Source organism: Haliaeetus leucocephalus, unplaced genomic scaffold, assembly GCF_000737465.1.
Source record: "Haliaeetus leucocephalus isolate CR32 unplaced genomic scaffold, Haliaeetus_leucocephalus-4.0 Scaffold0, whole genome shotgun sequence".
Classification (NCBI taxonomy): domain Eukaryota; kingdom Metazoa; phylum Chordata; class Aves; order Accipitriformes; family Accipitridae; genus Haliaeetus; species Haliaeetus leucocephalus.
In genome coordinates, this window is record NW_010972436.1 from 2949093 (window position 1) to 2964273 (window position 15181).

Here is a 15181-nt window from a genome sequence, read left to right on the forward strand (position 1 = left end):
TCTGCCCACAGACAGAAGCATGTGCAAGTGACGGGCCTTATCTTTCCCTAAAGCATTTGAGAGGAGAGAGCTCGTAGGTAGGACTTAGTATCTGCTATTACCAATAGCAAAATTTTGAATTTTAACCTGAGGCAAGGAGGGTTGGAAGCTCATTGCCAACATCTTCTAAGGGTGTCCCAGCCTCGCAGCATGGAGGTGGGAATGGAAGTTGGGCCACCGTGCATTAAGGCGGTGCTGGGCAAGACAGAAGCGGCAAGAACATGTTTTGCAGCAAAAGCAATGCTGGGGTGCAGCTTCTGTCCCTCAGCCTGAAATCGCCACTTGGTAAAACTCGCTGGCAGCCTCAGTGCAGAAACAGCGGTGGAGGAAGATGCACCTCAAGCCTGGCCTGCCAATTACAAGGTAACGTGCACAGGGAAAATCTGGGCTTGCGACCCAGCGGAGGACATCATAACCCATCATCTTTTACAAGCTGTAGAGTCTGGAGCAGTTCTGGGCATTTCAGAAACCAAGCTGCACAACGTGCACAAGCAACAAGGACATTATGTATAGAAGGCTCCAGGCTTAGGAAGCTGCTGAGCACACATATCTTACGTGTCAGTTGTGGACTTACAGCCTCTTAATATACCTGTTTTAATTAAGATAATAATTTTATAGATTGAGGATTCTTTTGTCTTCTTGCAGGTGGTAGCCATATTAGCAGAAAGTAAGATTCACGATTCAGCCACTGGGAAACACAGACTGGGTTAGACAGATTAAGTGCAGAATCTTTGGCCTAGATTCTGCCAGATGTAAATCCACTGAAATGACTACACAAATTGGACAGTCTGTGCCCAATGCTTTTCCCTAATTTAATACTTTACTAAAATCAAATAAATAAAAAGACATATTAAACACGTTCAGCAGAACTGCAGTACTTTGACTGTATAAAATGCCTATTATAACTAACCTATGCTTGAATGTAAAACGGTAGAACATTTTTATATACCAAAACTAATCCAGGTCTTTTAAACAGACAAACATTGACCAGCATTAGCATGAAGGCAGTCGATTTTACATCAACCTGCAGCAAAAGACTGCACGCTACATTTCATCTGCATATGAAGAAAAAAGGCCATTCTCTTTCCCTGCTCTTTTTTTTTTTTTTTTTACATCTTTTTACATAATTACAGATTGCAAACAAGATCCACTCAGAGGCCTGTGAATCATGCCAATTTGGCCAAGAGCTGGATTAAAATAATCTTCAGCACTGAGCAGAAGGAAGGAAAGAACAAGCAGGGCAAGGTCCATGTCTCCACCCTGCCCCCCCCGCCCCAAGTCTGACCCACGCAGCAACAGCTGTCCAGTCATGCTCACCATTTATTATTTCTTCTGGAATGACCAACTGTCCTGGTTTCAGCTGGGATAGAGTTAACTGTCTTCCTAGGAGCTGGTACGGTGCTATGTTTTGGGTTCAGTATGCGAAGAATGTTGATAACACTGATGTTTTCAGTTGTTGCTCAGTAGTGTTTAGACTATAGTCAAGGATTTTCACCTTCTGATGCCCAGCCAGCGAGAAAGCTGGAGGGGCACAAGAAGTTGGCACAGGACACAGCCAGGGCACCTGACCCAAACTGGCCAAAGGGGTATTCCATACCATGGGACGTCCCATCTAGTTTAGGAACTGGAGGGAATGGGGGCGGGGAATCGCTGCTCGGGGACTGGCTGGGTGTCGGTTGGCGGGTGGTGATCAATTGCCTTGCGCATCATTTGTACATTCCAATCCTTTTATTACTACTGTTGTCATTTTATTAGTGTTATCATTATCATTATTAGTTTCTGCTTTTCTGTTCTATTAAACCGTTCTTATCCCAACCCACGAGTTTTACTTTTTTTTCCCGATTTTCTCCCCCATCCCACTGGATGGGGGGGAGTGGGTGAGTGGCTGCGTGGTGCTTAGTTGCTGGCTGGGGTTAAACCACGACACCAACACATGGGCAGGAAAGTGAGGACTCGATACAAATTCTAATAAAGATTCAGGATTTCTCATTTTATTGCATTCGTTGTCTAACAACAATAATACTCATTGGCAAGAAATTTATTTACACTAACAAATTAACTTTAAACCACAAGGCTTTGTTGTTTGTATTTAAACTGTAAGAATAAGAAAACAAAGGGCCACCATGATGTTTTGTTTTGATGTCTCCCAATAACTAAATATTAATGAAAGCTATTTTGGGGAAAACTCAACAATCTAGAGAAGTTTATATCAACCAAGCACAAGAGAACAAGCTCAGACATGGCACTACTGTGTCTTTCATGCAGATGATCAGACACCAAGATGTACAAACAAAAAGTTCAGGATAACATGCACTTCATATACATTTGACCTCTTTAAAAAAAAGAAAAGGAAAAAACCTGAAGCGCAACCACCTCTTTAACCATATAAAAAGAAACAATGTAAGAAGCCAATTTTTACAGTGAGCACAGTGCATTTTAGTCTTTTAGCTGCCTGGTCTTCTAGCAATATGTCTAACACTTGTCAGTGACCAGTGAGTTACCATTGCAACGTGACTGGAAAATACGAAAGCAGTTGTTTGGACAGTAAATGTGTATGGGAAAGTATAGAGTCAGAAGAGGTTCACTGTGCACTCCCCAGTTCCAAATGGGCTGGTTACTCCTTACGTCTGGTGCCCTGGGATCCCCCTTTCCTTCAGATGCTTCTCCACCAGGGTGCGAACCCGCTTCCACCGGTGTCAGTGACAAAGCTCCCACTGGAAACCCGGCAGGAGGCTCAGGCTCCTGGGTTATGCGGGTTGGACCTGACCTCATGAGCTGCAAGCCCTCCTCGCTTCTCCTCGCTCTGGAAGGAGAAACCTGCCTAACTCAACAGTCCAGGTTTCACAAACCCTACAGCTCGTTCTTAACACAGTCCAAACTTCCCAAAGAAACAGGCAGCTCAAGGCACGACTGCCAAACCTTCCAATAAGATGCCCTTTTTTTAAAGCATTACTTAATGCTGACAGCAGAAGTACCAGTTAGTACTGTCGGTTAGTAACAGAAAGCTCATTTTGTGATGAGGGATTGGAGGGCTCAGTGTCATGACTAAGGTGTCACGGCTTTGAAAAATCAGTTCTACAGGTGGAAAAAGTACAGTAAAATCCATACAGGAGGTTAACAAAAGGGACTGCGCAATCTGCAGGTGACCCACACCACTGTGGTGAGTAAGTCACCTCGGATGTCACGCATAATCCTGCCCAAAAATAAGCTGCTGAAAGGGTTCCAATAGAAAGCAAAGTTAGAGTTAAAAATATAAAAAAGGGTTTCCTTCCTAGAATATTGACACCCCAATAAATCAATGCTGCCAACCTCCCACCCCAGAAAACCAACCCGAGGACAACATGCAGAAGGACCTGCAGAGGACCATTCTGTACACGGTTTTAACAAAACTTTTAAATCTTCTGATCTGCAAAATGCGTAAAACCCCACAAGAAAGAGTGAGCAAAGCTACCAGCACAGACAGGGGTGAGCACGCTGGCGAGACCGAGGGGCAGTGCTTTGCTCCTCCGAGCTTGCGGACAGTCCCGTGTCCCTCTGCCTACCACGCAGACGGTGTGCCTACAGCCCTGGAACGCCCACAACTGCTACTAGTGCAGTGTCAATCTGTATGAATATCCATGTATGTACATATGTATGTACACACACAAAACCATACATATTTATTTAAAGAGGGAATCAAGCCACAAATCGCTTCAACATTTCTAGAAAGACTAATTGATTTCATTATTTTCAACCACTAATTAACAAAACTAAACCAAAACCATCTAACTGCTCTGTGCACTCTGCCCATTTCGACCGTTAGAGAGTTGCAACTCAATTAAATATGTGCTGCTTTTTTCAAACATCTTGTTTTTTCAGTGTTTTGGACAACAACATAGGTTTCCTGAGGTTTTCAAGTGAGGGAGAGCACAGAATGAATGAAGTGCTATTAAAAGGGTCCAGCCCCTCTATCACTTAGTGTGATGATAGTGCAGGGGATGAGGCCACATCAAAAAAGAGCAAAATTGGGTTTTACTTTTGCCTTGACGATACCTTTCTCTCTGTAAACACACAGCTAAGAAATCAACATTAAGACTTAATTCTTGCAAACTTCCCCAAAATTTCAGCACCGAGAAACAGTACAGACTGCAGTGCAGATGCTGTGAAGAACTACAGCTGAATCTGTGCAAACCTTTCCTTTTGATTTTCAGTGTTGTGTCGGTACCTGAACAGTACCTCTTGGCCATACCCAACTAAATGCTGATCCTCTTCCTTCCTACTGTAGAACTGGATTCTGCACTATTAACAAGAGTGGGATTTCTTTATCTGACTTAAAAGTGGAACACAATTAATTCACAAAAATCACACAACAATGCCCACCTCTTACTTGCCAGCACGTGAGCTAGGAGGTGAGGGTGGAGCAGCTCAGGACAGGAGGCTCTGATGGAAGCAATGAAGTATGAGGAACCCCGATGCTCAGTGTCAAGAGCCTGTGAATGTCAATGAGAGCTAAGGACTGGCAAGCTTCAGAGGAAAGCTGCTCAGTAATTCTAATAAAAGCTTGATTCTTGTGGTATCCCTGGAGCAGACTAGAGTCATGGCACAACAGATGCCTTTGCAAAAAAATTTAAAAAGTTAAAAAAATGCAAAAGCCTTTGTATACACTGGGATACAAACATCACCTAACTCTGTTCGGCTTTTTATTACTGACTTCTGTTCCACTGTGCAATTCTAACCTACCATCTAGAACAGGCTCCACTTACAGTGACTCCCACCAGACTTGCTCAGAGTGGTGGGTGAAATGCAAACAGCAGCGGGCAATACTCTGTGCATTGCAATGAACAGGTCTGGCTCCTTCCTCACGCCCTGGTCCTGATCTGCCTAGGCAGACTGAAACCGAATTGGGAGTTTTAACACGGAGGTAGCACAGGTGCAGCACCCTACCACATGGGAAAATACAAGCTAGAAACGAGTAATGTCAGTATGTTTGGCTGATTTGGACAGAGCAATGAGCCACCACTCTCTCCACAATCTCAGTATAAACACTAGGTTTTTTAGGACTAAAGTAACCTGCAGTGTTGTATCTTTTATTTTCTATTTTTCAGAGTTCCATTTTTTGCTAACTCTCCTTTCTTCACCCTTTCAAAGGCTTGACACATTCACAACCTGGCAATACTGCAGCAATGAGCAGAACTAGAGTTCACACAACTGGCCTACCACCATAACCAGGGAGAAGTTACTTCGCCAGCCTGCTCTGGTCACCCAGGTGTAAAGATGACACAGACGCACGGCAAGAGGTGTGGAAACACCACGCTGCCTGCACAGCAGTTTAAAGGTGGCCGGGCAAGTCAGCATACTCAAAATTGCTTTAGCTCCACAAATAAATATGCAAAGTAGGCGACAGTTACATTTGCAGGTGAGCCAAAAGTCTTTCCAGTCATTTAGCATGGAATATTTGTTTCTTCTTATTGCATTAAAACCCCACATTAGTCTGACTTGGCATTGGTTTATAGGAAGTTGAAGTTAAGAACAATGAGACATCCATATCTTTTGTTTCATACATGCCATTACCACGTGATGTCTGCACATCCCAACAATGAGTTACCATACTTAATAAAAGAAACCACATAAATCTCTTTTATCATGGAAAAAGCAAAACTCTTGACATTGCTCGGTTTGCTTAGTTTTCATGTGTTGACCAAAATGCATTTTATGGTTTTATTTTAAATTTAAGCTACCAGGTTTTTAAGCTACTAGTTTTTTTTAAGTTAGGTTTTTGTTGGGGTTTTTTTAGTCTGAGAATAACAAAATAACCTTACCACAAAGCAATAACCTCCCCCCCCAAATACTTAAAGGACTTAAGTCGAACTAGTTATTCTGCAGAATAAGAATCTGATTTATGAAGAGGTTAACTAGGCACTGTTCTAAGCAGCAAGAATAAAAACTCAATATATAATGCCAAGCAGTTTGCTCAGTTTTCTAAGAAAACAAAGAACATAAAACAGGGACACCACCTTACATTACTATGTACAACCAGTTAAACATTACTACAATGTAAACATAATTTAAAAAGAAAATCATAATTGAATGCATTTATCAACACTGTATTTAAAATATTAAATTTCCAGTTTCTTCCAGGTAACTTCTCTTACTCAAATATAAACTGATAACCTCCTAAAATAACAGAATGCTAGTTTACAAGGCTGTTAAACAGTTGTATAATTTTTCTCCTACAAAGAGTGCAGAAAGATTCACTGCAATGTGGAAATCTTGTTAGCAGGTATATTTTTTTGGCAGTGGTCCATCTCAGGAAAAATACCACAAGCCTTTAGAAATACCAGGAAGTATCTTTTATGGGAATTTCATTTTTACATCTGAATAAAATATACATCAGAAACTTGTAGAAATTGGATTTGGAAGGAAAAATAAAGCTAATGCTAAGTAGATCTGTTGTATATTAATTTTGAATGAACTAGGCTCTCTCAATTTACAGACCATTTTACACGTCAAAGAAATTATTAGGATCAAGAGAAATTTAACTATAAACATTGCACGCCAACTGTTTCAAATCTGATCTTCAGAGAACTTTACAGACACAAATCTGAATGCTATAAAGTACAGAGCGGAAGAGAAGCCAAGCCAAACGAAAACAAACATTTTCTTCAAAAGAATTCAATATTTGCATTTTTTAGGCTGGCAAATTTGTAAGTTCAAGATTCTAACTTTGCATCAACATCTTAAACAGCTTATGGGTTGGTATGACTAGACGAAGACTGCAACTTCCAGAATGCACGAAAGGGAAGTGACATTTCTCAACTGTAAATGCTGGCTACGTAGTTAGCTTTGACTATAAAGCAGTAACGTAACACCTCTAGCTTCTCATTGTGGGTATCTGCTTGTTGTCTGCCCATTCTTTTGAAGAAATACTGAATATTTTAATACCGCTCTTAAGAGGCAGTAACACCATGTACTGCAAGCTATACACTGCTTCTGTCATAGTCAAAACTACACAGCAGGCTTTGCTGATGGCCTCATATACCAGGAAAACAGAAATCTCTGAAGGATGTAATACAACCACTGCTAAGCCATCAAAACATTCTACAGCCTATGCCCAAAAATTCAGGTTTTGGTGGGGATATTCTTTAAACGCATCAATGAAAACAGTTAATATATGGCAGTTTTAGATTTAGTAACCGTCACCTCCATGGCAGCATTGATCTTAACAGCAATGTACTGAATTTAATTTTAACCAGGATCCCTCGTCTTCCTCTTCTTAAAGTGCACTTCTGTAAAAACTGAAAATCTTCAGCAGACTCAAGTTTGATAATCGTTTCTAACAACAGCTTCGTAAGAGCACAACACAAAGCTTATTCTCCCAATGCTTACAGGAGAATGAATCTGAAGATGTGGTGTTTTTCTTGGAAAAAAAAAAAAACCAAAACCAAACCAAAATAAGCCCGGTTGCCTGTTCAAAACACATGAAAAAGAAAGCAGAGTGTGCTATAAGAAAGTTGCCTACACACTGGGAGCACGATGAAATTTATACAGATCTATACTCTGTGCTCTAGTTAGAAATTCATCCTTGCTCAGGTATCTAAAGGATAAATGTTATCCTCAGATTTCTGTGTAAACCCACATAATCATTTAAGGCTTTGCCTCCTTCCTGGATTAATTATTGTACAGTTAACAGAAAAAGTTTCACCTCCTGTCTTTTACCCAGGGGAAACATTGACTCTCCTGTCCTTATCTCCAGTGTATAATAAGAAGTCACTGAACAGTTGTGTTTCCAGAGCAGCGTCGCTTCAAGGTACTGATGCAAGATGAAACTTACTCCAGTAGATGGAACTGAGTATCCAAACACCATAAAGAAGCTGAATTTCCAGTTAGAAAGTTAACTCTTATCAGACAGAGCACAACTGCTTTTATCCAGCTGAAGAAATATTCACCAATCGTTTTGACTGGCCATCCTATTCAGAAGAGGTGAAGCAGTGGGCCATGCTCCTCGGCATCATGCTGGTTACTGAAGTGACCAAACACATACAGCTCAATAGAGAAGAGTAGTTTGGAAAGAAACACTGCCACACAAATATGAAATCTGTTAGCTGTCAACAACAACAAAACAAACCGAGGGGCTGGGGTTGTTTCACATGGCAACAGCAATGCGCGTGAACTGGATATGCAGGAAAATAAAACTACACAATATAAATTTCCCTAGTCAATCTGTGTATAGCCCCATTTCTCTGTACACACTCTCGTGTAACGAATACAAGAAAGCTGCAGGGGCACCAGGGTGGATATGAGTTTCTCTTCCCTTGAAGTGCCTCCACTTTGCTAACTCAGCAGCACTTCTGCTTATCACTGCTCATTAGTGCCCTCTGTTGCATCTGATGAAGACTTGTCTGTTTTCTTCAATTTCCTCTGCAGTTGCTCTTGTTCCTTCTTCCGAAGTTTCTCCCTTTGCTTTTCCATTTTCTCTTGAGCTTTGCGAGCTTTCTCCAAGGATGCTTTCATTTCCTTTAGCTTTTTTTTAATGATTGCTCTGTCCTGGGAAGATGTCATACCAAGAGCCTGAGGTGGGGAAAATAAAATTAAAGAAAGAAAAAGAATTTAATACAGTTTAATCCATCACAATTTTTTTCATATTCTAGTAATAACTCTTCTTAGGTAGAAGACTAACAACTAAGCAAATCTGAGACAGACTCAGATACGTTACTGATGTGTAAGTAATACACTTATGTACTATCTTCCATGCCTTCCATTTCTAGAATATTAAAAAATTAGAACTCATTGCCACCACCAATGTTGATTTCATTGATCAAATGAGGCTAATAAAGATTAAACTATTTGCCTGAAGTCATCTAAGTCTACAGAGAACAAGATTTCCAATTCTCACTGCTATGCCTTAGTCAAAAGTTCGCTTGCTCTCTTCTAAAACACCTAGAGTTAGTGAAACACCAGCAAAAAATATTCAGAAAGGAAACACCAAACTTGGACTTTCAGATCTGCTGAGCTTCCCACAAACTCCTTCCTGTAATTATTTTTGAGGAAAGTAGGCTTGTATTTTCACTACAAGAAACAATGCATACTTTATACATCAAAACTGCATTTAGTTCTAACATAGTACAACTGGTATCAGCTTATGCCTGCAGTATCCCACTAATCCATTTTTCAGTTGCTGCTTCTGATGTATGTCTATGACAAATATGTGCATGCAAATACCACTTATACATGCTGCTATATGATTTATGCGAGTACATTACATACACCCAGTGTTTTCACAAAGCAAATACCCTCTATTTCTGAAGCTTCTGAATCCAAGTGCATATGGAAATTTCTTGAAGTGTTGCTGTGGCTTTATACACTGTGTTTATTACTCTAGTCTATCACTACTCTACACACAGGGATTCACTGCTTTCTGGATGAATTCTTACTTCCCTTAAGATTACCTAAAGGCACAACGAATACTACAGTTAGTCTTGAAGTCCAGTCAGTCAGTTACCTTGAGCTTACTCCCATCCAGCTGAAGGAGATGCTCCCCATTAATGTTTTGGGCACTGAATTCGGAAACATACTGTTCAAGGTTCAGGCTCATTAACCAGTGGGAAACCTGCTGCACACTCCATTCCTGAACAGCACGACTCTGACACTGACTGTGCTTAGGAGACTGTCCATCGTCAAGGATCTGTGACAAAAACATGCTCCATTATTACTAAAAGAGTAACACGGACGAGTAACAACATTTTTCTGTACAAACTGCCAGCATCAGAGCAGAGGTATCTGTACTATCTTTACACTACAATAGTAACAATTTTACACCGCTATATTACATCTGTATCTAACCAGATATCTAAGAACTGGGGCAAGGTACCCAAAAAGCCTTCTATCTATAGACAGAAGAAAAAGGAACCGGCGTTCCTTTTATTCCAAACAGGGCCTGAAATGGCCAGGTGGCACAATTCAAGACAGGTATGCTCTCACCCCCTCGCAAGATTTTTATCCTTCAAATTAGAATGTTTCTAAAGGATGCAATGAATTCTGCATTCTACTTCCCGGGCTCATTCACAGATCTTTATGATGTGTTTAAGCTACAAGACAAGAAATTCAGGGGAAAAAGCCCCTCAGAAAACCACTCTAAAGTTCCAAGTGATGACATCAAACAGCCAGCGAGACTGATACTATCTATGGAGGACTATGAGATGACACAGAGGAGCGGTAAGGAACACACAGCGATCCCACAGCCCTGGCCCTGCTCGCATCACGTTGCGCTGCTGCGGAGGGGAGCACAAACGCAGCACCAGGAGGGGCAGGTGGGGCGTCAGCTGCTGGAGCAGCCCCGCGTCCCTGCTCTGCTGCTTCATTCCACCCAGGGCTGTGACAGTGGGGCCTGAGACAAAAGCTACTCTGTCCCAGCCGTGGTCAGCAAAGCAGCTGCTACAGGCTGCAGCAGCTGTCTGCTGCTAGAGCAGCTTTTACACTGTGTTAGATGATGCTGGGAGCTCTCGGCTTCTGGCTCTCCAGTGCTCAGGGCTGGGGAAAAGACGGTTTAAGCAGTATCTCTTCCTTCTCCTATCGCCAGCAGGAGCTCAGTGCAGCTGATGCTTGGCCTGGTGGATTTGCTCTGATACCGACCCTCCTCCCCCTTGCAGCATACTGCAGAAACTGCAATTTGCTATGGCCTTGAAAACTCTTAGCAGAAAGGAGAGGGGAACTCAAGACAAGGAGAGAGGAGCCAGTGACATCTGCGTGTACTGCTTGAACAAGGGGGTTTGCCACACAACACCATAAAACAAGAAATGTGAATCTGCGAATGAGACGATACGTTGCCACGCGATGGTCACACGATTCACCACAACAGCACACTAGTATCTCACCTCATCATCAATCATATCCAGGCTCTGAGTGAGGGAGCAACAAAGAAATGGGAAAGAAAAGCATTATAGAAACAAAATACAGAACATGTAACAGCATGTAAAAGTTCAGGCAAGGGCAGCACCAAGATTTGCAAACAGATATGGCTACTCAAAACCAAAGAGATTTCTTTAAAATAAAATTATTTCCAGAAGCAGAGAGGTTATGTTGAAAGCTCAGCACACACATGATTTGGCAGCTAAACCTGAGACTGTGTCAATGAAACCTCCTTGGAGTTCCTGGTCTTGACACCCTAGAACCGGTGGGAACCTCCCTGATGGCTCCAATGCCAAAGAGCAAACGCTCCTTAATTAAAGAACAACCTGCAAGAACGGGGTTCCCTCCCCACCCTTTCATTTTTTTCATCTCCTTCAAATAATCATGTCAGATCTGCCAGAGAAGCCTGAGCGAAGGAGTGCTTGCAGCAATACGCTATGAAAGGCTGAAGAGCAATGCTGGACTAATCCCCTGCCAGGGTGGTTGCAGAGGTTTCCACTGCAGCTCTTGCTGAACACGCTGCCTGATTTGGAAGCTGCAATTCGGCACACGGCAGAGGATGGAGAAAACACATGCATTTTTATAGACCTGTTCAGGCTTGATATTTTAGAAGTGATAAAGTAGAGAGCTGAACAAGCAAAATGAAAGCGTTTTCAAGCTTTTAATTCAATACCACTGGGAACAGGGCATTGTTGCAATAAAATACATAATATAAGAGGAATGAAACATGGTAAGAGATTGAAATGTATTATCAAGAAAGTACTAATGCTAAATAAAGTGTAAATGATTACTTTGTTTTCAGTAATTCATAGAATATACAGACCTGTCAGCACTCTCCTATGATGTTATAAATTTTTGCCCTTTATTACCTGCAGTAAGTAACCTCTAAAGAATGGCTGGGTTTGCAGACTTGCACTTTGGCAAATGGACTTGCATGGAACAGCTCTCATTCTTTAAACCCATGCAAAGCATGCACGCAGTAATAGAACAAACCTAATTATCATAAAAAAAAGTAAGACATAGATACTTCAAGTTCCTCCTCTCTAGAAAAAAACCCTGGCTCAAACTTCACATGAAAATGTGAAGTTCTCATGAAGTGTTTGTAAAAGAAAAAAGGCACAGGTTTCCTGAGTCCACAGGACATGTTGTCAGCTACTGTCAAATCGTGCAACTTCACTGACAACTGAGTTACAAAACTAGAATCTTAAGAAAAGTATTTTCAATATATTATATCCAGCTCAATTATGTCACCAATTTACAGGGTTAGGAATGCTTTTTCACATTATAGTTGTTGGAAAAAACTCTGGTTTGAAGTAACTGAATTCAAATCCACTGTGCAAAGCAAGCACGAAGAATGTAAAGTGGATTAACACATATACGTTCTAATCAATATACATACGTTCAGGTACAGTAACACACAATTACTGCATGTACAAGTCATTATTATTTTAAAGTATCAGGGTAAAAATTAGTCTAGGTGAAGGTGCCTTACATCTCTGCTATATTTACCAAACTATACTCTATGTTTATTACCTTAAAATTGTCTCAACTATGTCTAGTTTAGTGTATGTATAGATATACCTATGGGTCTGCATGTACATATTTAGAATGTAGGAAAAATGTATTGAAATATGTGAGGATATAGCATCTCTTAGGAAACCAACTGCATTCTACTTTCCTACAATAATACCATAGGACCTTTATTTCAAGTCATCATTATGTGAACAAGAAAAATCATAATCTAGAAACCAAGATTAATTTTCTTCTCCCATTTTACCACCTAAAAAATATCCCTTTATTGTTTGAGTAATTATCAAGCAAAATGCCATGGGAGAAAGAAAACAACTATTTCCCACCGTAAACAATTTCATCAGCATACCTCATCTGACGACAGTGCTAAGGAGTGCGAGAAACCTGGGGTTTTAGGTTCTGCTCCTAAACCGCTCAAATCAGCTGAACTTGTGCTGCTGGGACTGAAATCATCATTGAATGTGAAATTCTGTGGAGAAAAAGATGAGTTAGAATGAGCGAACGATCTCACATGTGCATCTAAAAGGGAAATTTGCTTTCTGTCTTCCAGGTTGGCATAGTTCAGGAGTGATTTCAATCATATACCAAACCAGTTACAATACACATGAGGAAGCCTAATTTTTAGTATTGTTAATATTTATACATTACACAGTATTTTTACCACTGTGTATTCAAGAGACCCCTTTGCCACCTTAATGCCTCAATGAACAGCAAAGGGGTCTGAAAGCAATTTCCAGACTCCCTCTTAAGATGCTGGCTCTTATCCTGGAGCTAAACCGCTGCTTCCGCAGGTTAAGCACTAGCATTTTACTGTCCTCCAAATATTTAGGACAAGCATAGCACAGGCAGTAGCACAAAGAAAAGGACAGAGGATTAATTAGCAGAGAGAAGTGAAAACTGCTATTGAAAGAGCAAGAAGAATATCCTGTGAATCCATTTCTGAGTCCCAAACAATCTCCTAGAAAACTGAAAGGATGCTCCCTCTTTGCCTATACCTTTAGAAAAAAATGAAATTGAAAGTAAGAGAGATCTTTGGATATTGAATGTTATTTACTGAAGTAATAACCATAAAACAAACCCTGTTTCTTCTTAACAATGCAATGACAGACATCACACCTTACAACAAAGAATAGGAAAAGCATGCACATATTTTCCAGGAATACAGCAAAATTACCATCAGAAGAAGACAAAAATTAACAAGTATTTCACATTAGAGTGAGAACCATAAAAATCCAAAATCTATAAAAAATTAAGGACACCATGATATTCCATTTAACTTCAATATACAATTGATGATACAGAGACCTCTAATCTAACATCTAAATGATATAAAATTCAATTCACCTTTGACATTCAATTTAAAAAAATAGATCCAAACATCAAAACCAAAAACAACACTAAAAAAGTTATCCTTTTATCCTCCCCGAAGATATCTGACCTATCTTTCCTGACAACAAGAAGTATTCCAAAAATATCAAGTGTTGGTCCTCTTAGTTTTGCTGGAAATCCAACTAAATATTGGTATCACTGTGCTCTAAAAACCTGACTAGCAGTATAGAAACTGTTAATTTAAGAGCTTGCAAACTTTACAGAGAATATAAAAATGTTTTTGTGGTAAGTCTTCTCATACCTATGTTTAGAATTCCTGTTCTGCTCTTCCCAACTCTTTATAGAGGAGCTTCCTTTATAGGCAAACTTTTAGCCCCCACAGAGTTCGTAGGCCAGGAGTCCAACAGCTCTACCTCCTGTTGTGTGAAGAACATCTTTTTCTAAGGACTCTGATTTTTATTTCACCTCTATTTTGTGCAAGCTTCAGCCTTACGATGAATTCAAGTCTTTAAAATTTAATTTTCTATAGGAAAAACACAAGATAGCCAAGGCCTGCTAATAATTATGACAGCATGACAAACTTCCCCTCCAAACCTCAACCTAATACTAACTGTAAAAGGGGGTGCTTTTTTCCCCATTGGATAATTATTTTTATACAATGTTTCTTTAAAGGCACAAATAGGATTTATATGTCTAATCCTCATCTTACGTTTTCAAAAGAAACCAGGTATCCGATCAGTTTCTCTTTAATCTTCAGATACTTCACCTCTGGTCTTCTCTATCAATCTAATTTGGACTTGTCAGCCTTGTGTTGCTCTCCCTACCAGGTAACACAAGCACAGCTATGACCTTGCATAGCTTGGTGCACAGCAGAAGTAAGGTATCACCAGCTTTTGGCACCAAAAGAGTAAGAAATGCCTGTGGAAACTGCTGTTATGTACGTGCATATGTTTGTAGGAGACAGAGAAATTAGATTTCGGATTCATATTCCTGTGCATAGGGTTGAGAATCGTATCTGTTTCTTTTTACCGGACCGATATAAAAAGTCAACTGCTACAATTTCTAAGAAAAAACAGGCAGAGAAACACTTTCTAGAAGTGAAAATAAACATGAAAAAGCTAAGTATGTTACTATAACTAAGGGTTATTTAAGGAGTTATCATGCTGAAACATTCATGCACATAGAAAGAAATCACACAGATGTATTAAATTGCAATAGTTCATATTTACAGTTCAAGCATCTTCATATATAGAGAATTAGATCCAACATCCAGCATGCACAACAAACAGATTTCATTATTGAGGGAAAAAAGGCATATGACTGACAGCATACAGCACTTCTTCACTTGCAAACACCTCATTGAACATGGGTAGGTATTCCCACAATCAGTCCTGAAGAA

The 15181-nt window shown here is 40.3% G+C and overlaps 1 protein-coding gene across 3 annotated transcripts in view; it reads right to left on the reverse strand.

Moving 5' to 3' along the window:
* Positions 1-7242: 7242 nt before the first annotated feature.
* PPP1R9A (protein phosphatase 1, regulatory subunit 9A) overlaps positions 7243-15181 on the reverse strand; it is a 141830-nt gene continuing 133891 nt past the window's right edge. For 2 of the 3 annotated variants that reach the window (XM_010569506.1, XM_010569333.1), the window contains 3 exons: positions 12803-12922; positions 9518-9700; positions 7243-8586 (listed from right to left, as the gene is read on the reverse strand). In XM_010569506.1, coding sequence (XP_010567808.1) covers positions 8374-8586; positions 9518-9700; positions 12803-12922 — 516 coding nt within the window. In that variant the 3' untranslated portion in view covers positions 7243-8373. Of the gene's footprint in view, positions 8587-9517; positions 9701-10889; positions 10914-12802; positions 12923-15181 lie in introns of all 3 variants that reach the window. The other variant, XM_010569417.1, reaches the window with a different exon arrangement.